Source organism: Aspergillus sydowii (genome assembly GCF_001890705.1).
Source record: "Aspergillus sydowii CBS 593.65 unplaced genomic scaffold ASPSYscaffold_5, whole genome shotgun sequence".
Lineage (NCBI taxonomy): Eukaryota > Fungi > Ascomycota > Eurotiomycetes > Eurotiales > Aspergillaceae > Aspergillus > Aspergillus sydowii.
In genome coordinates, this window is record NW_024467863.1 from 1,492,491 (window position 1) to 1,518,610 (window position 26,120).

The window sequence follows — 26,120 nt, forward strand, 5'->3', positions numbered from 1 at the left end:
GGTTCCATCTTGTTTCCATCTTTCTTGCTCTTGGCCTTATTCTCGCACGCATTCTTCTACCTTGCCCTCCCCCAACTTTTCCCCTTTATCTTCCCCGTCATTCCTCCCCGTTCTCTTCTCTCTCTTTGCTTTCGTCGACCTCCAACATCCGTGGCTATTTGTCTTCCTTTTTCCACCTCACCGCTGATCCTTGCCTGAGTCTCGTCTCTGTGTTACTATCTCCAAGCCAGTGTCGTGGTAAGTCATTTCTGTTCTTGTTGTAGCTGTTTGACCAACGGCCCTTCTCTTGTGTTGTTACCGCAAACCCTTTCCTTATCTTACTCCTCGGTTCGGCTTCCAAAACCCAGCGCTAATTCGAACAGTGGTAATTCAGCCAACATGGCGCCAATCTCCGAGAAGGAGATCGAAACCACGCAGAGAACGCGTGAACCTGAGGCGTCGTCGTCGTCTCAGGACGACGTAATTGAGAAGGTCACGGCTGATCTCGAGAAGTCTCAGCGGCCTCGTGACGCTCTAGCTGGCACCACCATGGACCAGTTGGAGAACAAGCCTAACGACGAGAAGATCGAGTTGACTGAAGATGACTGCTATAACCAGCTCGGTTATGCCTTCCCTAGCTGGAAGAAGTGGATGATCATCACCGTCATCTTCCTTGTTCAGGTTTCCATGAATTTCAACACCAGTCTTTACTCTAATGCTCTTAGTGGCATCTCAGAGGAGTTTGGCGTGAGTTTGCAGGCTGCCCGTTGTGGTGCAATGATCTTCCTAGTCCTATATGCATTTGGTTGTGAGCTGTGGGCACCATGGAGTGAGGAGCTTGGCCGCAAACCTATCCTGCAAGCGAGTCTGTTTCTTGTCAATATCTGGCAGCTTCCTGTGGCAATTGCCCCCAACTTCGCCTCGATCATGGTTGGCCGTGCACTGGGTGGTCTTAGCTCAGCTGGTGGTTCAGTTACTCTTGGTATGATTGCGGACCTTTGGGAAGCAGATGACCAGCAGTATGCTGTTGCATGTGTTGTCTTCTCTTCAGTTGGCGGCTCGGTTATCGGGCCTGTTGTCGGCGGGTTTGTTGAAGAATTCTTGCCCTGGCGGTGGAACATCTGGATTCAGCTTATCTTCGGAGGCTTTGTCCAGATTGCACACCTCCTCCTCGTTCCGGAGACCCGAACTACAATTCTTATGGACCGCATTGCAAAGAGGATGAGGGAGAGTGGTGAAAACCCCAATGTCTACGGCCCCAACGAACTCGTCCCTTACCGCGAGCGCTTTTCAATGCGAGAAATCCTTATAACCTGGATCCGCCCCTTTAAGATGTTCGTGACTGAACCAATTGTCTTGACTCTCTCACTCTTGAGTGGTTTCAGTGACGCCCTGATTTTCATGTTTATCCAGTCTTTCGGCTTGGTCTATGAGCAATGGGGTTTTGGCAAAATCGCCCTTGGATTGTCGTTCCTCCCGATCCTTGTTGGCTATTTTATCGCGTGGTTCTCGTTCGTCCCCGCCATCAAGAGGAACATCAGGGAGAGGCGTGAAAACCCTGAGGACGAACACACGCAGTACGAATCTCGTCTCTGGTGGTTGCTCTATACCGCTCCTTGTCTACCAATTGGTTTGATTGGATTCGCTTGGACCAGCCTAGGACCCCCTGTTCACTGGATGGGTACCATGGTTTTCTCTGCCATTGTTGGCATCGCCAACTACAGCATCTACATGGCAACCATTGATTATATGATCTGTGCATATGGACCATACTCAGCTTCGGCCACAGGAGGAAACGGTTGGGCGAGAGATTTCCTTGCCGGTGTTCTTACAATTCCTGCAACACCTTTCTTCCAGAGTAAGTGATATTTCTGAGTTATCGGGCACAAGCCACCTAATACTAACCTAATTGACAGATATCGGTAGCAAACCTCTGGAATATGCGTCTACCATCCTTTGTAAGTTGTTCTTAACACTCCACGAAATTCGACTAAAATATTCTAACCATATCAGTCTGCATCTCATTCCTCTTGGTCATTGCGGTTTACGTCATTTATTGGTACGGCCCGACACTCCGCAAGCGGTCGCCCTTTGCCCAGCAGTTGTCCGATGCAAAGGCTGAAATGCAGACGCACGGTGGCCCTGGCCGACTGTCTCGTGTCCCAACGTCTTCGAGGGCGAATTCTTTTGCGCGCTCGCAACAAAACCTGCGCATTCGCCAAACCATGGGAAGCCGACAGAACAGTTTTGCGGCGTCTCGTCCCACATCACGCAATGCATCTGCGAGACAAAGCTTTTCTGCGGACGTATGACGGCTCTTTGCAAGCATGACGGTGATGATGAATGAAAATTGGATGCTGTCACATGGATCCGAAAGTTAAGGCAAACTCACCCTGTTCTGCCTCATTATCTAAACTGGCTGTGTGTGATTGATATGATCCATGCAACTTTCTTATCCACACTTCTTTTTTTTTTCGGCTTCTCTCTATATCTGTGATGGGAAACGCCTTTGTTTCATATTTATTTCATTTCGTCTCATGTCTTTTCTCTCAAAGCGGCTGTTGCTTCCAGCATTTCATTTTGCGGACCGGTACGGCATCATGGTGCTTGCAGATATTGCTCGGTACTCCATCGGCGCATAGTAAATCAGTTCTTTGACCTGTAATACAGTTTTGCTCCTGTGGATTTTGATCCGTCTTGTGTTTCACCCAGATACCGGCAATGGTTCAATCGTACTGTGGCTCATAGCGAAATGATAATTGCATCATGATTCTCGGCATTTAGGTAATCTTTTTTTTTATATGTATATTCCATTGTAGTAACCTACTAAGCAGTTATAGTATTTATCTGCGTGATCAAGTAAAGTATGACTTGAGGTGATGCAGCTCTCGTCGTGATCGAGTAGGTGGGAGTCATGTGACACAAGGCGACTAGGAGCTCTCCGCGTCATTGGACGAAGTTCTCTGCCTTGCATCTTCCACCTGGACAGTCCAACTCACCCCATCATGAACTCCGCACTCAGACATTGCCAACGCCTTCAGAAATTGCCATTCAACCTCCGACCAGCTTGCAGTCGCCAATACTCGATTGCCCTGCAGCCTCAAAATTTGCGACCAAGCCCTGTGCGAACTGTTTACTGTCAAGCGCATCCAAACAGCTGGATTGCACTCCGCAAAGCCTCAACCATGGCTTCTGAGCCTGAATTTGCCGAGGGCATCGATGCCGAGCAGCTGCGTCCATTGCTAAATGAATTGCAGGGCCAAGGGTGGGGCTTGGATGAAGATAAAATTGGCATCAAAAAAACCTTTTATTTCCGATCATATTTCAAGGCTGTGGTGGGTTCAAGTTTCGAGATATCCTCATTTCCGGGCAAGGGCTGACATGTGGACTTGGTTTCGATCGGCGGTAGAGTTTTGTGAACGCAATCGCATCGCAAAGCTCCACAAAGAAGCACCATGCCACGATGACAATAGTATGTCGCTATTCACCCAGTCAATGTAGATAAAGAAGATCTTTGCACGCTGATGATGGACTACAGAGATTCGGGTCAGTTGATATCCATTGGATTACTCACTATCCCCGAGGCTTGACCGATAAGGACGTTTCGATGGCGCAGTTCTGTGAGCAGGCGGCAGAGTTGATGGGCGCCGTGCAAGAAGGGCAGGGCCTGAAGTGTGGGCCGGGGCCGTAATATGTGGCCCTTATTTTTATCAGCCGCAATTGAGCCAATAGCCTAATCCTTCGTACGCTGTTATTATTAGTTATATTTTGTTGGTGATAGCAACTTTGACGACTGTTTATTATTTATACGCAAAGTCCGGGGAGAAGCGTTGCGGAGACAGCATCCGATGAGTCAGCTCGCAACTCGTGGTCGGCACCTCGTGGTTTGACGGTTGACGATCACAGCTTCGAGAAGAGTTCTGCAATCCAGCTGCGCCCAAATTGTCGCCCGTTCTACCGGGATGACAGAATGACAGGTGAACTTTGAAGTTCGAAGCGCGTGGCAGTGTGCGAGTCTGAGTCTTCGAGCGTCAAGGTAGGTGGAACTACCGATGTGATGAACATTGAACGACCTTGTGGCTGGTGCTGATCCCCCCCTTTCACAGACGATCCACGAGTCTGGCAGAAGCCAGACCTCCAGTTCCAGCACCGTCCTCGGTCTCATTGGCTTGGATGGGAGGAACCAAATTATCGTCACCAACTAACACACACTAAGATATCTCTCAACGGAAAACCGTTATTCAAAGTGGAGACGGGCAAAGCTGATTCAGGGGTTTCGCGACCCAGGTTCCCTCCAAGAAACCAAAACAACAATGAAGCTCGAGAAAGTGGACTCATGTCTCCATTCCCTGATCTCATCTCGAACACCAAATCGAAACACGGTTTCTTGCGTCCGATAAATCGATGATGACTCCCACCATAGATCTTGGTCTGCAACGCCCGCGGTCCCACGGTTCTCAAAGGATCCGTGTGAGGTTCGCGAACAATTTCAAACTTGATCTCAAACAACCCTAAGTAATTTAGTCTCATTCTAGTCGGCACCCAGCAGTGGATAGGATTGGGCACCTCTTGGTAATCTCAGCACAAAGAACAGACCAGTCATTTCATTTCCGGCCCTCCAGAGCGGCCGATTTTTCCTTGTCACGTCGCATGCACGCATCCTTCTCCTCTTCTTCATCCTGTCATCCTCTTTCTTTCCTTCGACCTCTTTCCCGCCGCAGTTTTGCTTTTCTCCTTCATCTTCTCTCTCCGGCCCCGTCACACACGAACGATGATGACAATGGGTTTGTTGAAGACTGGCGAGTAATCGAACTGGCCCTCGATACGGAGGACTTCAGATCGCGTCCCAGAACCCACGTTTTATTGCGTCGTGCACGTTCCTTTTCCAGAAGACTTCCGATCCGACACGCATGAGCCTCGAAATTTCAAACCAAACAGGTTTCAACTGTCCTTAATTTTCTTTATTTTAAACTTTCCCCCGTCTTTTAAGTCACTCCCTCAGTATACCTTTTACTTTATATGCTTTTGTATCCAGTATCCTCCCAACACCTCACTTTCAGAGCCGTCGCCGTCACGAAATATATGATCGCGCCTTGAATGTTGTTACTCAAATGAATCACCCAGTCTCTCTCGGCCTTCGTTACAGAACCTCGCAACCATTCCCTCCATTGTTTCACGGCCATACATTACACAACTGTCGTCGCATGTTGTACAAAATCAATATCGATATATATTCCTCCCAATCCCGTCGTGCCTCTTAAAATAAACTCCGCCGCTGGGTTTTGGGGTCAGTTGGAGAGAAGCAAAACGACAAAGCGATGTCCTTCAATACCAGCAACACCTCTCGGCCTTCTGTCAGCGAGCGCAGGGGTCAGCGATTGCCACCCCTACAAGTACAGACAAACTTCGGCCGCCCTGCCTCCCAGGTAGTCAACGTCGCTTCTCCGCTTACTCAACGTCAACGGCCGTCAGATTTGGAAAACGGGAAGGCAGAACGGATTCCCTTACAACCGGAACCCGTTAAACGGCACTCTTCCAGGTCTAGTCTCCGCAATATTTTTAGTCGCGAAAAGCCCTCTCGGAAGTCAACCGACGCTAAACTTTCAGGCATCGAGGAAGACCAGGAGCTGCCAGCAAGCCAGGCGTCATCTGAGCCAGCAGCACCATTATCTACGCCACAAACGTCTTCTATTACACCGCGAACTACCATGGCTTCCACTCCCGCTCCGGACACGCCAACTCAGGCGACGAACGCACCTCGATCCAAGTTGCAAACGAAGCATAGAACGAAGACTGACGGAGAAGACCAACCGACTGTCGCCGAAGATGCAACGTGGAAGCCGCCTCCACTATTCAAAGCTTATCCGCAAGGGTTGAAACATGCCACTCTTCCGGCCCCAGTCCTATCAGGGGATTCCATAATGCGATTACATGCCACTCACAAGGCAAGAGGGGCGAATCTCCGGGATCATGACAAGCAAGCCAACCAACCGGCAAATGAAGAGCCTTCAGAAGAATTGACTGCGCGAAAGAAGAAACTTGAAAAGGAAAATCAAAAGTACTTACGTGCTCTGTCTGACAATATTGAAAAAGGCGAATGGACCCAAAAAATTTATATCATTGCCACATCCGGGTATATTTTGCAGTTCTCTGGAGAGGGCAAGCATGACCGGTTACCGGAAAAAATACTTCTTCTTGGACCGAAGTCTGTGGCATTCGCCAGCGATGCAATTCCAGGGAAGCACTGGGTACTGCAGGTATCCCAGGGTTCCGAGGAGGACAGTAGTACAAATTCCCCCGAAACGCCTAGGCCTCTCTTCTCACGGTTTGGGTTCCACAGGTCCCACGCTCGGCGAATGGCGCGAAATTTGCTGCTTGTGTTCAATGACCCAGAAGAAATGAGCTCCTGGTTATTGGCCGTTCGTGCACACATTGAGGCCCGCGGCGGCAAAAAATACGTGTCCGAAAAGGTGTACGACGAGGGCATGGAGAGCCAGCTGCGGCCCAGGCCGAGCATGCGACAGATGGTCAAGAAGGATCCAAACAGATTCTCGGCTGTCTACCTCCAGCCACGGCAATCGATGACCTTTGAGGACAAGGAGTCGAGTGCCGGTGAGCAGTCTCACCGGAGCTCCTATATTTCGCTCCATCGCCGGTCGATGATTATGCAGCCATACCCGGAATCGCGTTCAGGGTCGGTGTCCACTTCTCAGACGGAGGTCATGTCCAACCCCGAAGAACCAGGACGCTTTTATTCCGCTCTTGGGTCACCTCCCCTTCCAGACGGCAGTGTCATCTCGGAGACAGCATCATCCGTAACCGGCCCGACTAGCCCGACGTTCTCAACTCCGAGAAAGCGACAGTCTATGTTCCTGCCTCAGGTGACGAGTTCGGAAGTTGCCGAGATACCTCGAGCACAGTCAACTGTTCCTGATGCACACTTTCGAAGCACGTCACCCCCGGCACCTAACTTCAGTGTACCCTTCTTCAGCAAGAAATTCGCAGCTCGACAAGATATTCCACAGGTCCCTCATTTGCCGCCTAACAATGGTGATAATCAACGGGGTGATACTTCAATAGACACCATGTCAATGTTCTCATCCCCACCACAATCTCCAAGTCGGGACGGGTTTAGTGTACCGGTTGAGGCTCGCGACCAGCGCCGGCCATTAAATCGACAGGAACAGATCAAAAAGCAACTCCGCTCAACGAACTCGGAGGACGCGCTTGGGAACATGAGTCGGGAACGAGACCGCAGCCGTCTTCGATATTCGCAGTTGCCGGGACATATTACGATGCCAGCTGGCCCACCCAACTCCTCGCGCCCTGTTGCCCCAGTTAACGGCAAGCCAACTGTACCCACCGCTGTGTTGCACCCTCCCAAAACGTCTGGTGAAGCCACCCGTCGTGATCAGCCAAGCAGGTCTGACCCAGCAAGCCGACCTTCATCTCTGGTCATGTCACGGCGGAAGAGTCTTAACGGACTCACCATCGGACCCCCAACCGCGCCTCCGCCAAACTGCCCCCTACCAAAGATTCCATCAGCCTTTGTCGAACCGTCTCAACAATCTGCGTGGCCTGAGAAATCCCCGCCAATATCCCCAGTTGAAGATAAAAAGGCACTGGGCGCCACAACCCCAATAGCGGCTCCACGGACGGCACGAAAGGTTACGTCCCGCCATATGGACAACATGATATAACCCGAGCCTACATGATCCGCAAGGTTAACGCCATCAGACCTCCCTAAACAACCTCGTCTCTTTCTCCTCGGTGAATCCCATTCCTTCGTCACGACTCGGATAAAATCACATAGCATGCATATCTGCAGCGACTTAGCGTTCACTCATATCCTTTCCTTTCCTTGTTGAATCCCCTTTGCTTTTTTCTGTTGTTGCTTCTCGCATGATACCACATTTCTAATTTTGTGTCTCATATCTCTACGTTCACTCACTTGATATGCTGTGAGCGATGCATTCCTTCTTCGAGATATCCCACGCTGGTTGCGTTTGCATTTTTGGTTTTGCATTCAACATTTGCATTTTATAGGGAATTGAATATTGGGAATTGTGTACTATATATATTTATGTTCAGTTCTTTTTGATCTTTTAGGGACTGGTGATTTGCGGTATGGGGATAGACATGGATAAAGAGATCAAAATGCAATTGCCATTCATTTTGACAACAAATATTGTACTTGATTTATGATAGTAGATACCAGAACTAATTAGACAGTGCCCGTTGCCAACACATAACCGCCATCAACAACAATCGTCTGCCCATTCAAATACTGGTTCGCAACCGTAAACAATACCGTACTTGCCATATCCTCATCCTTGCCCGGCCTCTTCGCCGGAACCTTCTGCTCATACTTCTCCTTCGGAATCGCACTCTTCTGCTTCTCGTCGCTCTCTCCAGCCGTCATCTCACTCGGGAACACGCCGGGTGCAATATTATTCACCCGAATCGTCAAGTTCGAGCTGGCAATCTCATGCGCCAGCATCTTAGTCAAATGAATTGTCGCCGCCTTGGACGCATTATACGCGAAATGATGCTGCGACGCCTTGATTATTCCCGAGATCGACGAGATGTTCACAACAGTACTTGACCACCCCTTCTCAACCTCCGACCCCTTCTGCAGCAGCGGCAGGAACGCCGTCGTGGTAAAGAAGCACTGCACCACATTCGTCCGGTACGTCTTGTCCCACTCCTCCATGCTACTCGATGCATCCTCGAATAACGCCTTGCGGAGCTTCTCTGGATCCTCGTGCTCAACCGTCTGAGTGGCACTGCTCACTCCGGCATTGTTCACCAGGATCGAGAGATACTTCTCCCTCGACCCGATCTCCTTGACGAGCTTGTCGATGGACCCTTTATCCGTGACATCTGCGGCGATAGGGATGATTTCGCCATCCACATTGGCGTTGTAAAGGTCTGCGACCCGATCGAGCTTCTCCTCTGTTCGACCGGTGATGTAAACCTTTGCGCCGTTCTTCGCCAGCGCCTGTGTGGCCATCAGCCCGATTCCGGACCCGCCGCCTGTGACCAGCGCGATCTTGTTTTTCACGCTGAAGAGGTTCTCGAGTCTGAAGTGCTCGTTGCTGGATTTTGCGGCCATTTTGGCTTTTGTTTTGGATGTGACGGGGCGGTAGTTGTATATTGGGAGGTTGGCTTTGTATGGACCGTATAGAGTGGGTATGGAGTAAGGGTTAAAAAGGGGATTGCACGGTTTTGGTGATCTGAATAGGGAACGGAGCATAGCTATCTGCTATTGCAAAGAAAGGTTTTGGGGTGGCTTGGTCGATTGATGGTTTTTAAAATGGTTCAGTGAGGTGTGGTTGTGTAAGGCCTCAGGGTGACGTATCCATCGATATAGATGGACCTGCCCAGAACAATTCGGCTTGGGGGCGATTACAGCTAAGTAGATGTGGAAGATCGGATGAATCAGCGTTGATGATAGAACTTGACGTTGTGGCTCTAGGTCTGTTGTAGGGTTTGCCGTCATCGCGATGTCACTTTCGTACTACTTAACTATTCCCAGCTTCAGGCCGCCTGACATCGTGGATCACTAACTAGTATATGAACTACCACGAGCTCACTTGATCTTGATTTCTGTTTAATTTTATTTAAAAGTCAGTCGACTGGGCTTTAGACACCTAACTGGAATAGATTGCGGTGAAGTATAAATATTGATGACGTCACTAATATTTATCAGTTGGACGAGCGCACGACTGGAAAGGAATACTACAGTGTAATTTATCAAGAGGTTCCTGGCCATCCGAGTCGCTTCATCGATTTAAGGTTGATCTTTTTTTACAATTGGAGTTGGACGGGAGGTGTCAGCAGGTAGAGACCGACACATTCGATCCATTTTGCTGATTGGTGCCTCAGGAAACAAGTATTAGATACCGCTATAGATTGCATTATTGGAATATACTCGTTACTACTTCTGGAAGCGCTAGTTCCATTAGCTATTCCAAGACTACCCGAGAGAGTATAGTGTGAAGGTATTGATCGGATGTGGAAGGACTGGTGGGCGTCTGTATCACAATGGCCATCGTCCCTTCCTCTTAGCTGCAAGGACTGACTGTAACGGGAAGGAGCTATCGTTGCCACGGGCCTGCAGGGATTCAGTCCCAACTCCCAACAGGGGGGGTCCGCGGTTTCTAGGCGCTCTTACCTATTCGGGCAGTAAGGATGTGATATCCACCGATTTATAATGGAAGGCACGATGGAGTCTGACAAGATAGGAAGCCACAGTGATTGCTGGGATCCTCGCTGGGAGAAACAATGGCTCGTTTTCCCAGGACCATAGCAATCGCAGGAGGAAGACCCAAAGACATCCATGGCAATTCCCGAAGTTCATCCATAATTAGCTATCAGCGCGAGCGACCAATCAGACGACAATAAGTGACTTTACTCGAGTCTCGAACTTCATAAGGCTGAGCACTGAAGACTTACTTTTTCCGGTGAATGCTTTAGCAGGATTCACACACTGGTCGGTCAGCCATATTTTTGTCAGACAACGGAGCTGACATTTTGTGGCTTGCGAGATTGTGGATTTGGGATGCTCCGGTGTGCGTGGTGGATAGTGACTGGATGCTGATATGCGGTGTTGGCTGTGAAGTAGTGACATGTCCAGATGGGCTGGCACCCAAAGTATGGAATTGGAAGAGCTTTGTTCACATTCCAAATGCCCGCCATAAGGCTGGGATTCATAGTCACGGCCCGGCCAATCAGGCAAGGGTGGAGACGGCTAAAATCGACCCATGCTTTCATCTATTTTAAGCGGATTCACAACGTCCGAACAGGCCGGGCCCAGGAATGCCAGCAGAGAAGCATCTGCAGTGGACAGAAAGCTGCCCAACGTAACTCTGGGATACCACCATGTCGCTCACGTAACCAGGCTGCAGATTCTGCTGCAATTAGGCGACCTTGACGCTTAAAGCCGCCTCCCCCGCCCTGATCGGCAGCTGAAGCATGCACCGTTCGTCCAAAAATAAGCATGTCTCACAGTCTGGTCCGATACCCGAGTTGGAGACAGCACTGCCCGCCCGTCTGTGTCCGACTCTGTCAGCCGATGCGCTGATCATTCATCTATGCAGTCCAAATGTCTCACTCGGCACGGATCGCTTCGATCTGCCATTGCTCTGGTTTCGCTTGTTGCTGGGCGGTCCCCGCTCCTGCTTTACTCCCACGGTCAACTTGTGATGTCGCACGGTTGGGCGGACTGTGAGCTTGCAGCCACAGCTGTCTAGGCCACTATGGATGACTGAATGCTACGCTGCAAGCCGGGAGTTGGCCGGAATAGAGCTGTGACTATACTCGCTCATCGAGGGCAGACGACAATATAAATACCCTCATGTGCCCGTACCAACTCCATCATAATCAACATCACTCTTCTGCACCAAGACACAGCTCCAACTCCAACTCCAACTCCAACCAAACCACATCCTCAACCTCTAACGACTCTACCAGAATGAAGTTCTCAACCACTCTTCTCTCTCTCCTCCCCGCAGCCCTCACCCTTGCTGCCCCATCGGGTCTCGAGCGCCGCCAGTCTTCTGGCTCCTCTACCCTCTCCTACGACCCCCGCTATGACGTCGGCGGAACCTCCCTCAACGATGTCTCCTGCTCTACCGGTGACTTCGGGCTGATCACCGAGGGCTTCACCAACTTCCAATCCCTCCCAACCTTCCCGCTCATCGGAGGCACACCTACCATCGCTGGATTCAACAGCCCGCAATGCGGTGCTTGCTACGAGGTCTCATACACCTCCGCCACCGGCGCCAGGAACTCAATCACTATGATCGGCATCGACGCGTCTCCCGGTGGTTTTAATGTTGGCCAGCGGGCCATGGACCAGCTGACTGGAAACCGCGCCGTGGAACTCGGTCGTGTCGACGTTACTTGGGAAAAAGTGAGCCGGGACCGCTGTGGATTGTCTCCTCGCGAGTAGAGAGAGAGACTTTTGCCTTTCTTTGGTACTGCTCTGAGATTATTGCATTGCATTGCATTGCTGCATTCCCATCTGTCTTGGGAATGTAGTGAGATATCATGAAAACTAGGATTATGTCGGGATGTTCAGCATTTGTCATTTTTCATTTTATTTTTTATTTGCATCGTTTATGAAGTACTCCAGCCACACTCCTTAATAATAATTGGTTAATAATTAGACTTGCATTATGTGGAATCTCTCTTACACCTTTTCTTTTTTTCTCAACCTGTATAATTGGGTATCACCATCTGAGATACAAGCTAATACTACGTCCGTACCAAACAAAGACCTGAGTTGCATAGTGAGAATGGCTTATTTGCATAGAACAGGCGTGTCAACCGGCTTACCCGTATGGTTTTTGTTCGGCAGTAAGCACACGGCGATTGATTGCAATTCCCGTACAGCCAAGTTTGGTACAAGCGGACTTCGGAGGATATCCACGTGTCGCAGCCCAGGTCCAGGGCTGCAAATAGTTGATTAATTTAAATGAATTGTATATTCGTGGATGGCCTTCGGCCATAGATTTAGCTGTTCATGCTCCTTCGCAATAATACCAGTAGGCTTATCCATGTCGAGTCAGGCCAGGCCGGAGTTTAGGTAGGTTTTGGTGGAGCGCCTAGGCAGCTGGAAAACGGGTGGGCTCTGTTTTGGTCGGAGGAGAATATTTTTCAATTCATTATACAGTGGTCATGTCTATGATATAGTACTTAGAGAGTGGCGTCTATTATAATACTCCCAGCATCTCCTCTACCCGTCCAAACTTCTCCCGTATCTTGCCATTCTGTGATCCCCGCTCACGCTCAGCCCGGTCTATTCGTTCCCAGTCCTCCCAGCTCGTTGCACGAACACCGAGTTGTTCAGCCACGGCGCGAACGCCCTCCCATCCAAGGCCTGTCCTTTCGTGGGACGCGTTGAGCAACGAGCTGCCGCTCTTTGATACATCAGCTGCGATGGCGTCCGCTGTGCTAAATGCATCGGTCATTGTTGTGGCTATGACACCCGTTGGCCCGCGCTTGACCCAACCCGCACAGTATAGTCCTGGTAGATGGGAAATCAGGGATCCATCTGGGAGTTTGTCATGGGTCCCGGCTTCTGTACTTAAAGGGACAGTGACCCGGCCGAACCCGTCGTTCGGAATTACTCCGCGGCTGTCGTCGAACGGCACCTCTAGGTCCCCTAGTCCGGGTAAAGGAAGAGACTTATACCCAACGCTGCGGAAGAATGTGTTGGCGGGAAGATTGACCTTCGCCTCCTTGCCACTGGAGAGGTACTTTGTTGTAACCTTTGAGCTTGGGGAGAATGGATTCTCAGGGTCGAGTTCGTTGCGGTGGCAACGTACATGGGACAAGTGGTACGGGGCAATGGGGGACCAGTTGAGGCACTCCGGTGACAGAAGAAAATCGAGTGACCACGACTTGGTGGCTGTGGTAGGGTCATTGGTGGATCCCTTGGCCAGAAGCTGGATTAGCCGTTTTTGGGCCCTAGGAAGAGCCGAAATGACATCTTCCGGTGGAAATAGCTCTCGACGAATAGGTTCAAATGATACACCTGGAAGTTGTAACAGCTCGCGAACTTCTTTTATAGTGAAAGACGCCTATTAAAAAAGGAGTTAGGATAGCTGATAGTTGAAACAAGGACATTGAACGTACCTGCAAAGGGCCCCTACGCCCTACTACCCGAACTCGGTTAATCTTGCTGCGAGACAGCGCTTCCAAGGCATAATCAGAAATATCAGTCTGACGAAGGCGATCCACATCGGATAGCAATATTCGAGCAACATCCAACGCAACGTTGCCTTGACCGATAATCACCGCATCCTCTCCCGCGGTAAGGTCCGGGGCAAGATCTCGGTGCTCCGGCAGACCGTTATACCATCCAACAAACTCTCGCGCAGAGTATACGCCGCGCAATGCATCTTCACCTTGTATTCCAAGTTCCTTGTCCTTAGGTGCGCCGTAGGCGAATAGAATGGCGTCGTAGTGGGGTTTGAGCACTTGAAGAGGTAGAGTTTCCCCCAACTCAACATTACCGACGAAATTGAAGCGCGGAGATTCTGCAACTTCTGTGAATTTCTCTTCGCAGTTCTAAATTCTCAATATAAGCTTTCCATAAAATTCCCTGGCGCAAGTATCTCGGTATCACAAACCTTGACTTCCGGATGATCCGGAGCTACCCCATACCGCGCGAGTCCGAATGGCACGGGCAGCTTCTCATACATGTCGACCACTGCATCATCAACCTTACCCAATAGACGGTATGCTGCGTAAAATCCAGCTGGGCCCGAGCCAACAATGGCTACTCGGAAGGGTCGGTCGGCCTGGACCGCTTGGCTGATATTACGGCGTTGATGCCATAATTGGGGGTAGGCTCGACGGGTCGCAGGGCGCAAAGAGTGGGAAAAGTGAACAGTGCATTGCGCACATACATATGGCGCCCGTGTGAAGCCCATCTCGCGCGATGTCGAAGTAATTGAAGAACAAAAACCGAGGCAGTGACTCAAATGACGCATGACACGTGACCCTTATCGATAGCCCGCTCCTCTTGTATCGCCGCACCTGTTATCGGTTGCTGGAGCGACCACGTGAGCCGGATGTTGACACTTCCTATTCGAGTTCAGCCTCATTCCCGTCAATTGTGACTATTGTCTGGTTCAATGTCTCCGTCTCTCCACTCGAATCTTTTGACTGTCGAGACCCCGTGGTGCATGCACGAGTAGTCGGGGATTTAGGAACATTTCCAGCCCATGCTCGTTCTCTCATTCACACCGTCATTATCCGCATCCGCCTTTCGAATAGGACCATTCCATCCTCATTCTTCCATTCTTTCCAGAATCGACCCTTTGCCTGTGCACATTCCGCCCCTTCCCCCGCTGTCGCGTGGGTGAAGGCATTCTTTGCTGAAGATCTCTCGCTGCGACCATGGGGAATTCATCTCCTCCGTTCCTTTACGGCCACCCTGATGCTTTCAGCTTCAAGGGCCCGACAGACCATGCCTTCAATCCGAAAGCCGTGACGCAGTCGAGCTGGACTCGGCCACCGTCTAAAAAGAAGCAGAAAGGGCCACTGGTTGATTTCAACCGACACCCTGACTCGGTATGTTACTATAGATCTCTTTGAATGACAGCTGAATCCACGCTAACAGGGATAATTGTGAAGTATTATAACATTCCTGATGGCCGCTCACGCTGGACTCCAATGAGCCCAAGAACAAAGGGAAAAGTCCTTTACGGCCGTAGGATACTGCTAGGTCTACGGGTTCTTTCGTTGATTGGCGCCCTTGGCTCGTTATTTTGCGCCATCGTCATCCAGAATATCGCAGCATCCATTGTATGGATTATTCGGGTCGCGGTGAGTTGAGAATACCATGGTGTCAATTGGAATTTTTACTGACTTAGTCAAGCCCGCGGTAGCAATTCTTCACACTGTTTATGCCATTTACCACCTATGCCGCTCCCCAGTTACCAGGCCTCCGGGTTCGCAAGCCAGTTACATGCTGTTCGCCTCAACGCTGGACCTGGGTCTAATTCCCTTCTATGTGTTTACGGCTTACTTGGGATATAAAGAGTTTAATGCTGAGACGTCATACAGTTGGAAGACACTGTTGAGCGCTGATCCCGAGGTCATCATCAAGATTGCACAGTCGACATTTTATCTTGCGATCATCAATGGGGGGATCCACCTAATATCTCTTGTTATATCCGCTTTCCTCTTCAACATCTTCCGACAGATTGCGCGGCTACCTCCGGATCTCAACCCCTTAGAGGACAACTTGACGGCACGTCCTCACAAGAGGACTAAATCGGAGATTGCCGAGAAACATGCCAGCAGTTCTACCCTCGATGCTACTCACTCGGTTGCACAACCCCTGATTAGTGCGCCTCGCACAATTCCGTTTACGCACACGAGGGCTCGATCTTCAGAGGATAATACACTTCACCCTCCTGTGGCCATGTCCAAACAAAGGGGCGGTTCGCAGACTTCCATACCGCAAATGCCCTTCCAGTACAGAGAGAATACCCTCGAGGAAACTTACGAGATACCGCTGCACGATACCGACTTTGAAGCCCGTCCTACCTCTTCAATTCCCTCTAGTACTCCAATGCGCCAGCCGTCTCCGGAAGTACCCACTCGATCTCAGTGCGTTAGTCCTGCCTCAGACAACTGGGTTGCGTACTCTTCACGCTCTGTCTCTTTGGCTGATGACGCCAAAAATGAGGGGCAAGCTCAACGCGATCCATCATCCGTTTACAGCAGATCGGAAACACCCGCGTCTGCAAATGGCGTGATCGACTGGATGGGAATCGCTCAGAAGTATGGATGGGATATCGGCGAAACCATATCGGAAGATGTTCGTGGCGAATACGAATCTTTGGCTATGCATGAATACTACGGCAATGAGGAGGATAACCACAATGTGCGCAAAAATGGACTATACGACCATGATGAGGGCGACGAGCATGACATTGGGGATCACCGCATTGATATCTACCAGGATAACGGAGACACCGACGAGGAGTATACATCGAATGCCCTCAAGGTCAATCCTCTTGGACTAAACCCGCCAACTCCTCAGCCTATCCTCGATTCTTCAAACCAGCCTAAAAGAACACCCAGTCGTATGGTCCTGGGTGATATTCCTAACCTATCCCCAACGCCGCCCACGCACAAAGTACCCCCTCTCGAGCGCCCCGAAAAAGATGGGCAATTCTATGGCGAACCGGCCGGAATGGCTACTACTGGTGCTAACTTAAAGTCCGGCAAGAAAACCAAATCTTCTAAGCGCAAGGCCGATAAGAAAAATTCCTATGGCGCCCTTAAGCAGCGCGATGAAGACAGCGCAAAGGACCATGAGGCTTCTCCGCCTACTGATCCTAGCGTGGCCGAAGGAGACCGCAAGGGCCGTGTTGTGAGTAACTCGGGTGCTAACTTTGGTCGTCGTGCGGTTCAAAGATCAGATTTGTCGTACGGAAATTATATCGCGAACCTCGGCGTTGGAAGAAGACGCGATGTTAGCGGGAAGATGGCCGAGGAGGGCCGAGGCGGTATCGATAGCCCTAAGACCGGCAACTCCACGCCCAGGGCTGCTGGATGGGCTCGCTTTGCTGGACTGTGATAAATGGATGAAAAAGAAGCTTTTATGGACTTGCATGTGACATCGGAATAATGCGTTGGATGAAGGATGAGATATTCATGATGTTGGATGGGATAGGATAGGATAGGGTGGGATGGGATTCGGATCTTCATTTGTGATACTCACTTGCCATTTTGTACTTAACTGTTTGGAGTAAACTAGGACTGATAGCTTAGGAATAAATACCATGATACCTACCTCTACGGACTTTCCTACCGGAATTAATTGAGTTGTACATAAGTAAAGCGTGAGAATAGTGTCATTGTCAGACATAGCTGTTAAGATGGTACTCCTTCATACTCCCAACCTTGAATAACTCTCTTGTTCCGCCTCGAGTTCCGCCGGTTGGCATTACATTTGACGAATAACGTCAAAGCGGCAATTATGCAAATAACTATACCAGCAATAGCAGCAACCAGGACTGTGCGTCTTTCAAGCTGGTCCGGATCCGATGTATAAGGGCATTTGGCTTCAGAACCACCTGTTACCCAACAGGTTTCCGTATCGATGGAATTGAAATCGATCCAAACCTCGCGCTTGAGCGGGTCGGAAGATGCAGGGTCAATCAGTTCAGGCGACAAAGAGAGCAAATGGCGAAACAGGTATGTGTTTTCGAGACCTGTGCGGGGCACTGAGAATTCCCTTGGTGATGGGCAAGCGTCGTCGTATGCGTCGTCGTATGTAAAGGCGTTTGTGGAGAGAGCCCAGCGGAACGGTTGGTTGTCTATGCGACAAGCGGCGCGGTGCGTTTCGCTGCAGTTTTCGGTGCGCCATCGTCCGTCCAGGGTGAGGTCCATGACGGCGCAACGTTTGTCGTCCGATTCGGCGGCGTCAAGGTTGGAGGGCCGCGCTGCAGGTTGGCCTAGGGCCCACGCCCAGGACGATGATAGAGTAAGGTTGCGGTACGGATCTGGGTTGTCATCCGCAGTGAGACCGAACAGGGTCTGGTTGAGGGTGGCGGTCATTCCACATTGTGTGAGGTTCACGATTAGGTCCGAGACGTTCAGAAGTGACTGATCGCTGAGGCTTTGTGGAATAGGGATGTGGTTTGCTATTGCCCAGGATGCGTTGACTTTGGACACATCGGTTGTGTTTGGATTGTACAAGCAGCCAGTATCTAGACTGCCATCATCGCCGGCGCTGACAGGTACAGTAGAAGTCATATAACCGGGAGGAAATATAACATCATTTTCTTGCGAGAGGTCATAACTGCTAAGTTGAGGATCAATAGAGCCATATTCAATCAACAGCCTTTTTTCGGCTGCTAATTGAATGTATTTCATGCTGGGCCACCCATCAGGCGTGCTTTGTACACCACCCGAGTCTCTCTCAATGGTAAAATATTGAACGATGGGTTTATACGTCTCGTCAACTTCATACCAGGATTCATTCAGGTTACGGCGATCCTTAGACAAGTCGAGGGGGCCATAGATATATGATCCGATCTGTTCTTCCAATATGGAACTGACACGATCCGGTTTGGCTGGAAGCTGTCCGCTGTCAACAAACGATGCGGGAGAACCCGCAGAAGCGGGGTCGGCGGCAGCATGGAGATTGAAGGACAGGTATCTCGTATACATCACCAGATCGGTATCAGTATACTGGAAGTAATCGTGGAAAATATCCAGCACATCCACTAGGTCCAGCCCATCTGAGCATTTATAGGGACCAAGATCATAAAGTATATCCCCCGTCGACTCGTCCGACTCCACCGCGACCGTACCTTGAGCAACTTCTGCAGTTGCGGTTGGAGAAGCGTCTGGGGTCGTTGTTGCAACATGAAGACCTTTGGGAATCGATACAGGGCATAGAATCCAACGGGAATGGTCCGGCGACCAATATAGATCGACATTGAAACGTCGGTAGCCGATAGCAAGCAAGTTAGATAGGCATTTTCCTGCCGCAGTGCGTCCGAACTTGTTGTCGCCAAAACACGCTGCTCGCAGAGATATGGCGGAAGTAGTGACAAAATTGATAGGGATTTGACCAGCTACATCTCGTTCGCTCTGGATGAGGAAATTAGTATAAGCAGCGTTCGCATCGCATTCGCAAAACTGACCAGAAGAACAGTGGCCCAGGATGCATTCAAGAGGGAATCATCCGGATCAAACTTCAGGGACATGAAGATGCAGAATATTGGATATGCAGGGAGGCTTGTGCTGTTTGCACCGCATAAGACAGCCCCATTAGCATTACTTAATGATGCGAGATAGAGAGCGAAAGCCCGAGTGTGGCTGTAAGGGACTGTTCAGCGTACACACTGCAGGCCTGCCACTAGCCTGGTGAATCCATGCGGAGGCTTGCCAAGGCGGTGAGCAGGATTCCCTTCGTGTCCCTCTTATCTGGCCACTTCGTTTATGACCACCTCACCCTCAGCCATAAACGACTCTCGCTCGTCTCCGCTACTTATAGCCACTCTATCTAGCTGAGACTCACATCTCAACTACCTTCCGCTCTTAGTTCAAGATGGCCGCCCCCGGCCAACCTTCCCCTCAGCAGCTGGCCGCTATGCAGCAGCAATTCGCTGCTGAGGCGGCCAAGCGAGGGATGACCCCCGAAGACTTCGCTAAACAACAGCGCGAGCAATTAAATGCAGAAGCCGCGAAGCATGGCGTATCGACTGAGGAGTATGTCGCGCAATTAAGGATGCGTGCAATGGCTGCCCAGCAGAAGGCCGCCGAGGTTCAGCGACAACTCAACGCCAAGGGCGAAGGCTCGGGACGGCCAGGTCAACCTGGTCAGCCTGGCCAGCCCGGTCAAGGCCCGCAGGCGCACACGCAACAGGTTCCTGTTAACCCCAACAATCCAAAGGATCCCAAAGCGATCGCAGTCGCGCAATTCCTGCAATCACAAAACCTGAAGCCGAGAACATGCATCATGGACGGGCAAAGGAAAGATATGTTCAAGGGTAGGATTTTGATGGCCTAGAACGATTGTTGTCGACGTTACTAATTTGCTGGTCTCTAGTGAAACGTGCGATTCGTGCCCTTGAGTCACCTGCATATGCGAAAGCTCAGAAGAAGAACCCTCTCCTGCCGCCAGTGACCGACCGCGCCTCAGCTGAGAACGTATTCAAGCTCCTCCCCCTATCGATTCTTGCCCTTCGAGTCTCCAAGGTCGACCCCCATGCCGGCCACAACCATGGCAAGGCGAAGAGAGTCAAGGGATTATGGACAGTGAAGATCGAGCAGCACCAGGAAGCCGATCCGATGATGCACTACGTCTGGCTGTATGAGGGCCCGCAGTGGAAACAGAAGGCAATGGCTGCTGCCGTGGTGGCCGGAATATTCGCGGTCGTACTATTCCCTCTTTGGCCCATGGTTTTGAGGCAAGGAGTGTGGTACCTGAGTGTAGGCATGATGGGCCTCCTTGGTCTCTTCTTCGCCATGGCTATATTCCGTCTTATTCTGTTCTGTATCACCGTCTTTGCGGTACCTCCTGGTCTCTGGCTTTTCCCCAATCTTTTCGAAGATGTCGGCTTCTTCGACAGCTTCAAGCCCACATGGGGATGGCAAGAGGTATGTTTTCCCGTTTTTGAACTCTCAACGATTGCTAACCAAGTATCTATCAGACCGGAAAGAAGAAGAAGAAATCCAAGAAGGCTCCAGCTGCCCAGGCTGCGGAGTCAGCTCCAACGGCAACTACGACTGCAACTGCAAGCGCGGACACATCTGGCCCAGTAAAGCGTGACCTTGCACCTCGCGTTGAGGAAGTTACGGAGGAGTGATTTATAGATTGGTTTCGTTCTATTTAGTTTCCCTTTTCCTTTCAGGCGCTTTCACATGCATTATCTGCGTACGAAGCTTTTCATGAACTTTCCGACACATCCCACTTCGTATATTTGTATCTATCCTTCTCTTTTGCTGTCTTACTTTGGTATTTTTCATCGGATTATGAAGGGCTTTAATCAGCTGGGACACGGAAAAGGAGTTTACACGGTGCATTTTACAAATAAATCAGGTGCGGATTGAAGGTTTATAGTAATCGTGGACTTGTATAAAGATAGCGCCCGAAGCGCAACTGCAAATCAACTCTCAAAATCCACCTCGCTCATATACGGGTCCAATGACCGCGAAATGGACTAGGACTGCTCTTGTCCGCTATTGCCCTCCTCAACAGACTTGGATGGAACGGGACGTCGTGGGATGCTATGGCGAGCTTCTACCGGTGGCTGTGGCTGTGCCTGCGGTTGTTCCTCAACAGCAATTTCGCCGCTTTCCAGCTTCCTGCGCGCCGCTTCACTATCTCCTTGAATTCCAGCTCGGCGCTCATTCTGGATCCGTTGTTGCTCCTGTTGCCGGTCCTTTATAGCTAAAGCTTGCTCCTCGCGCGCAACTTCCCGGGCGCTGATACACTCTAGTCCTATTGTGCGCAGTATACGTCCAAGTAGGAACTGGTAGCGGAGGTGGCCACTTATAATATCGCTCACATCGAGGTTTTCGACGCCGGGAACGTTCTCGATAGGTTGTAGCCCGGCAACGCCATATTGAAGGCTGCTTGTTCGGTATAAGAAAGCAAGCACGGCGTCATTTTCTGAATAAACGTTGACAAGTCGTCCACTAACCACACGTCGCATGCAACGCCAATCGGGTGTATCAGATGGTGTTGGTGATCCCATTAGAATTGCTGTCTCGACTAGTCCATATGCATGTCTTTTGGCCAAAGTCTGAAGACATGAATAGATAACGCGAGACCCCAAAGAGTACCCAATAAGCGTAACAGGTCTTTCGCCTTGTACCTTGTTAATCAGAGCGTCGGCAAGAACTTCACCCGCCTTGTCAGATCGAGCCTTGGCAACGCTGAAAGGGTTGTCAGCAATGCCGGCGACTTTCATGAGGCCCACGGGTAAGACTAGCGCGCTCATAAGACCAGCGAAAATTGTTCTGGTTAAGACCTGACGGCCAGCTGCCCAGGCTGCGGAAGTAACCAAAGAATCGATGGCATTTCCAAGATCCAAAAGGGGTTTTGTTTCCCAGCGGAGGCCGAATACTTCAGAATCCTTGCCGATAACACGCCAGGGAACTACGAAGTTGTCTTCTTCTGTTAGCCATCCCGTAATGCCAATCGTGACTCGAAGGCGATGATCCTCCTTAGCTGCTTCCTTTTCGTCATCAAATCGGTGTCGTGAACCATGAATAGGCAAGAAGGCGAAATCGTCCACCTCACGGGCATACTTGTCCACCATACGTCCTGTCATACGCCCACCATAAGCCCCAAAAAGACCACCAACGATGACTCCGCTGCCTGCAACTGCGCCAAGGTAGCCGGCAGCAGCAGTGGCTCCCAAGCCAAGCCCACCCATTACTGTTCCTAGACCAGCTGCAATCAAAGGCGCCGCCAGTCCACCAGTAACACCGATCAATACGGCCCCAGCAACAGATGCAATACCGACTTTCCATTTCCTTGTTGGGTCACTTTCTCTGCCTTTACTCTGAGCGTCAGCATTCGCTGGCATTTGAAGAGCGGCGTCCAGTAGTCCTCGGGACACCTTGACTTCATCTTGGTTCAGAGTCTTGACGCCCAGGCCTAAGCTGGATGCGGCATACAGCATCAAAACCCGAGAGTTGGCACTGTAATGTTCCAAACTAAGCATTAACAATAGTAGAGAGTGCAAGATCAACAACTTCTTGGGCTTGGGAAGGCGGATCAATGGTGTTTCTACCGGATGATAAACCTCGGAAAGTCGGCTCCAAGAAGGATCATCATCATCGTCATACGAGCTTCGAGGTCGTTCCTCATCCTGTCGTTCGGAGCTTGCTTCTTCATCCCGGGCTTCCGCGTCTCGATTGACAACCTCGCCGACCCGGAGAAGAACGGTGTCTCTCCAGTCGTCGAATTGGGTCAGGAGATTCGCTTCAGCTTTAAAATCTTCGGCCGTTGGAACATATTCCGTGCGGACATAGTCGTCCTCGGATTTCTTTGCTTCTTTCGTACTTGGAGGTGGTCGGCCACTATCCCCCTCGCCCAGATCAATCAGCTGGCTAGATGCGGAAGATTTTGGGTGCTGTTCAGCTGGCGCTTTGAAAGTCTCTTCAACCAAGCTCCTCATGTGCTGTGTAATCTCAGCGACGAGAACTGTCAGGTCCGCCCGCTGAGGTCGACTTAGAATTGTTGTTAGGTCTTGGTCGTTTTTCGACTCCCCTTTGGGACCCGACCCAAAGGAGTTATTGAATTTCTTCCACATAGAGGATACAGAAATATCCTATTCTAAAATTAATTGATCAAGATACAAAGCTGCCCCCGATGGGCTGTTGGAGGAGGGATAAGCGAAGTGGTTGAATCGATGCGGTCCATGTGAAGGCGATGACTCAGCCAAGTGCTGCCTGCTGCAATACGGTCCATGTTTCGACTCGCCTTGTTGCGTCACAGCAGGCTGCGAGCAGCAGCCCCCAAACACTGGATCGGCACGGGTTCTGATCACAATTTGCCGGTGGAATAATGGGGTGAGATGATGCTAATTCCACTGGTGTCTCTCGAAAACATGCAGTGTGACACTTGGAGTCATGTAATATCTTAGGAGCTGGCGGTGTCAACGACGAAGAACTTCCCCTTCGTTTTGGAAGCATAACCAAGCGCATTGCCATCCCACGCATCACCATCAGGACGGTCATTTCTTGCCAATTCAATGCGCTGAATCTTCTTATTCCGGCCAATGACTCGTTCCTTCGACAGGGCTTCTTTCAGCTGCTCTAATCCAATAGTGTTCTCTTTCACTGCCTCGGGACTCTCATCCCGGATACTCTGCAGAGGCTCAACCCCAGTAGTGTCTACTTTCTGGATCTCTCTTACGAAGTGGATTTGAGATTCAAGTGTCTCAAGCATCTGCTGTTCCTCCGCCGGGTTAGATGGTTGGGGAAGAGCTGATAGACGAAGGAGGTGTTTAAGCTGGGCAGGGGTGACAGTCGGGGAAGACGGTAGCGCGGCACGGTCAGGAAGTAAAGATCGAACGGACCATGTTGGCTTCGCGAGCATGGACTCGATATCGGTATCATCGGGTTTTGAAGAATAGTATCGAGACCTTAACCGGTTGACTCGTAGGCTTGAGCAAGGTGCAGAGGATAGGCGAGGAGCTGCGCGTCGGAGCATTGTGATGGAATATCAAAAATTTTCAGAAAAGGGCTCTAAATTTCTTATCTCCCCAAAATACAATTGTGTTTGATGGAGTGCAATAACAAAGTGAGACTAGAGGGATATATACCCAAAGGGTAACTCGGGGGGAAAAGAAGCTGGAGAGCTCGGAGGCGCCAGCCAGACACCGCCCAGCTGAGGAGTTAATAGAGTCTTGGCAGTGACGACTATGCGAGAAGCCCAGTTCCTCCAACAACTTTTTGAGGTAACCTGAACTCTCAACGTGTCTTTTTGATATTAACGCTATATCCTCCTTACACTACCTGTTCTTGCTATAATACCCCGGGACTCGTCAACATGGCCGCAGATCCTCGAGCCCTCCTCCAGAAAGTCAGTTGCCCACTGCTTCTGCCGCCCCGCTATCAATAGTGATCACTAATATCATGCTCCTTCTAGGCAGAGAAAGCACTCCAAAGTGCTTCAGGCGGCTTCAGTTTCTTCGGCGGCCGTACTGAAAAATATGAGAATGCAGCAGATCTATACACACAGGCCGCCAATGCATTCCGGATCCAGAAGCTGAGTACGCACCCCTCATCTCTCTGCGGGGAATGTGCATCCCAAATTTTTGATGTCCTTACTAAAAGAGTACCTTTTTTTGGATGGATCAGACAAGGAAGCCGGTCAAGCTTTTGAAAAGGCTGCCGCTATCCAGACCCAAAACTTGAATGAACCCGGTGACTCCGCCAACACACTGCAGGAGGCCTTCAAAGTCTACCGCAAGTCAGACCCCGAGGACGCCGTCCGCGTGCTTTCATCCGCCATCCAGTATTACGTATTGAACGGGAACCTCCGCCGAGCAGCCACCCAGCAGCAGTACCTAGCAGAAGTATACGAGACGGAACTAGGGGATGTAAAGAACGCACTGGAAGCTTATGAGAAGACCGCGGAGTGGTTCGATGCTGACAATGCTGAAGCGTGAGCTCTACATCTTTCCCTACATTATACTATGTTCCAAAGCGCTAACTCTTTCTCTCCAGTCTCGCAAACAAGCACTTCCTCAAAGCAGCCGATTTAGCCGCGCTTGAAAGCGACTACTACAAAGCAATTGACCACTATGAGCGGATTGCCCGCTCATCCATCAACAACGGGCTGATGAAGTGGTCTGTCAAAGATTATCTTTTAAAAGCCGGACTCTGCCATCTAGCCACCAATGTTCGCGTTCTTTATACCAGTATACAGTTTCCTACATACTAACTTATCAATAGGACATGGTCTCCGCCAACCGCGCCCTCGAGAGCTATCGCGACGTTGACCCCACATTCAACTCGACGAGAGAACACCAACTGCTTGTAGACTTGATTCAGACCATGGAGGCGCGAGACCAAGAGGCATTCGCCGATAAACTCTTCCAGTTCGATCAGCTCAGCAAGCTAGACAAGTGGAAGACGACAATTCTATTGCGGATCAAGAACGGGATTGAAGGACCAGAGGAAGATGATTTCTCTTAAATTGCAGAAGCTCGTTCTTCATAAATTACTCTTCCTTTCAATGTCCGTTTTTCTTTGTCTAAAGTCGGTTTTATTATTTCAACCTATACAAGATTTGTATCTTGCTTGGATGTGGTTCTTGAACGTGGTCACGATAACTACTTCTTTTTATGTTTCTCGCTAGTTGGAATAGCCTTTTATCCTTTTCCTTTCTATGCCCCCGGCTGCTCGGGTAGGTATTTAGGTATTGCCATAAGGTATGAAGCAGTCAATCATAATTCATTACGACCTGTTTCGCCGTTCGTCGGCATCCATGTATGTATCTCAAAAGACTTTTAGAAAATAGCCCAAAAAACTCAGAACATAAAGATCATCAAATCATGCAGCGCAATCTTATGGTATCATATCATCCCATCTCTTTATCCAACCTATGTTGCCAGATGTAGCCTCTGGCAACATCA

The 26,120-nt window shown here is 50.3% G+C and overlaps 11 protein-coding genes across 11 annotated transcripts; 7 read left to right on the forward strand and 4 right to left on the reverse strand.

Annotated features, from left to right (window-relative positions):
• Nucleotides 1–378: 378 nt before the first annotated feature.
• Nucleotides 379–2,291, forward strand: ASPSYDRAFT_152456 (putative MFS multidrug transporter; the record flags this gene model as incomplete). The annotated part of the gene is made up of 3 exons (XM_040842195.1): nucleotides 379–1,837; nucleotides 1,896–1,937; nucleotides 1,993–2,291. 3 exons carry the CDS (start codon nucleotides 379–381, stop codon nucleotides 2,289–2,291), a joined length of 1,800 nt encoding a protein of 599 aa, XP_040702772.1.
• A 374-nt stretch (nucleotides 2,292–2,665) lies between these two features.
• On the forward strand, nucleotides 2,666–3,887 carry ASPSYDRAFT_987072 (4a-hydroxytetrahydrobiopterin dehydratase). Its single transcript, XM_040853264.1, has 4 exons — nucleotides 2,666–2,763; nucleotides 2,820–3,314; nucleotides 3,389–3,451; nucleotides 3,518–3,887. The coding sequence occupies exons 2-4, from the start codon at nucleotides 2,985–2,987 to the stop codon at nucleotides 3,668–3,670; spliced, it is 546 nt and encodes a 181-aa protein (XP_040702773.1). The 5' UTR covers nucleotides 2,666–2,763; nucleotides 2,820–2,984; the 3' UTR covers nucleotides 3,671–3,887.
• A 1,410-nt stretch (nucleotides 3,888–5,297) lies between these two features.
• On the forward strand, nucleotides 5,298–7,679 carry ASPSYDRAFT_151369 (peptidase family M20/M25/M40 protein; the record flags this gene model as incomplete). The annotated part of the gene is made up of 1 exon (XM_040842093.1): nucleotides 5,298–7,679. The coding sequence occupies one exon, from the start codon at nucleotides 5,298–5,300 to the stop codon at nucleotides 7,677–7,679; it is 2,382 nt and encodes a 793-aa protein (XP_040702774.1).
• A 524-nt stretch (nucleotides 7,680–8,203) lies between these two features.
• On the reverse strand, nucleotides 8,204–9,094 carry ASPSYDRAFT_31597 (SDR family NAD(P)-dependent oxidoreductase; the record flags this gene model as incomplete). Its single annotated transcript, XM_040844886.1, has 1 exon — nucleotides 8,204–9,094. One exon carries the CDS (start codon nucleotides 9,092–9,094, stop codon nucleotides 8,204–8,206), a length of 891 nt encoding a protein of 296 aa, XP_040702775.1.
• Nucleotides 9,095–11,455: 2,361 nt separating this feature from the next.
• Nucleotides 11,456–11,935, forward strand: aspf13 (allergenic cerato-platanin Asp F13; the record flags this gene model as incomplete). The annotated part of the gene is made up of 1 exon (XM_040849488.1): nucleotides 11,456–11,935. One exon carries the CDS (start codon nucleotides 11,456–11,458, stop codon nucleotides 11,933–11,935), a length of 480 nt encoding a protein of 159 aa, XP_040702776.1.
• Nucleotides 11,936–12,616: 681 nt separating this feature from the next.
• ASPSYDRAFT_78896 (NADPH-adrenodoxin reductase) lies at nucleotides 12,617–14,430 on the reverse strand. Its single transcript, XM_040850977.1, has 3 exons — nucleotides 14,121–14,430; nucleotides 13,624–14,058; nucleotides 12,617–13,568 (listed from the first exon to the last, which is right to left on the reverse strand). Exons 1-3 carry the CDS (start codon nucleotides 14,421–14,423, stop codon nucleotides 12,699–12,701), a joined length of 1,608 nt encoding a protein of 535 aa, XP_040702777.1. The 5' UTR covers nucleotides 14,424–14,430; the 3' UTR covers nucleotides 12,617–12,698.
• A 462-nt stretch (nucleotides 14,431–14,892) lies between these two features.
• Nucleotides 14,893–17,086, forward strand: ASPSYDRAFT_152443 (uncharacterized protein; the record flags this gene model as incomplete). The annotated part of the gene is made up of 3 exons (XM_040842192.1): nucleotides 14,893–15,066; nucleotides 15,130–15,321; nucleotides 15,374–17,086. 3 exons carry the CDS (start codon nucleotides 14,893–14,895, stop codon nucleotides 17,084–17,086), a joined length of 2,079 nt encoding a protein of 692 aa, XP_040702778.1.
• Nucleotides 17,087–17,382: 296 nt separating this feature from the next.
• Nucleotides 17,383–19,226, reverse strand: ASPSYDRAFT_89695 (Lectin C-type domain protein; the record flags this gene model as incomplete). The annotated part of the gene is made up of 2 exons (XM_040852205.1): nucleotides 17,383–19,110; nucleotides 19,164–19,226. The coding sequence occupies 2 exons, from the start codon at nucleotides 19,224–19,226 to the stop codon at nucleotides 17,383–17,385; spliced, it is 1,791 nt and encodes a 596-aa protein (XP_040702779.1).
• Nucleotides 19,227–19,570: 344 nt separating this feature from the next.
• ASPSYDRAFT_31602 (Sec62 family protein translocation protein) lies at nucleotides 19,571–20,831 on the forward strand (the record flags this gene model as incomplete). The annotated part of the gene is made up of 3 exons (XM_040844887.1): nucleotides 19,571–20,012; nucleotides 20,072–20,622; nucleotides 20,676–20,831. 3 exons carry the CDS (start codon nucleotides 19,571–19,573, stop codon nucleotides 20,829–20,831), a joined length of 1,149 nt encoding a protein of 382 aa, XP_040702780.1.
• A 354-nt stretch (nucleotides 20,832–21,185) lies between these two features.
• Nucleotides 21,186–24,190, reverse strand: ASPSYDRAFT_151011 (DUF726 domain protein; the record flags this gene model as incomplete). Its single annotated transcript, XM_040842063.1, has 2 exons — nucleotides 21,186–23,279; nucleotides 23,639–24,190. 2 exons carry the CDS (start codon nucleotides 24,188–24,190, stop codon nucleotides 21,186–21,188), a joined length of 2,646 nt encoding a protein of 881 aa, XP_040702781.1.
• A 339-nt stretch (nucleotides 24,191–24,529) lies between these two features.
• On the forward strand, nucleotides 24,530–25,680 carry sec17 (alpha-soluble NSF attachment protein SEC17; the record flags this gene model as incomplete). The annotated part of the gene is made up of 5 exons (XM_040842118.1): nucleotides 24,530–24,562; nucleotides 24,629–24,752; nucleotides 24,841–25,147; nucleotides 25,210–25,384; nucleotides 25,438–25,680. The coding sequence occupies 5 exons, from the start codon at nucleotides 24,530–24,532 to the stop codon at nucleotides 25,678–25,680; spliced, it is 882 nt and encodes a 293-aa protein (XP_040702782.1).
• Nucleotides 25,681–26,120: the final 440 nt, after the last annotated feature.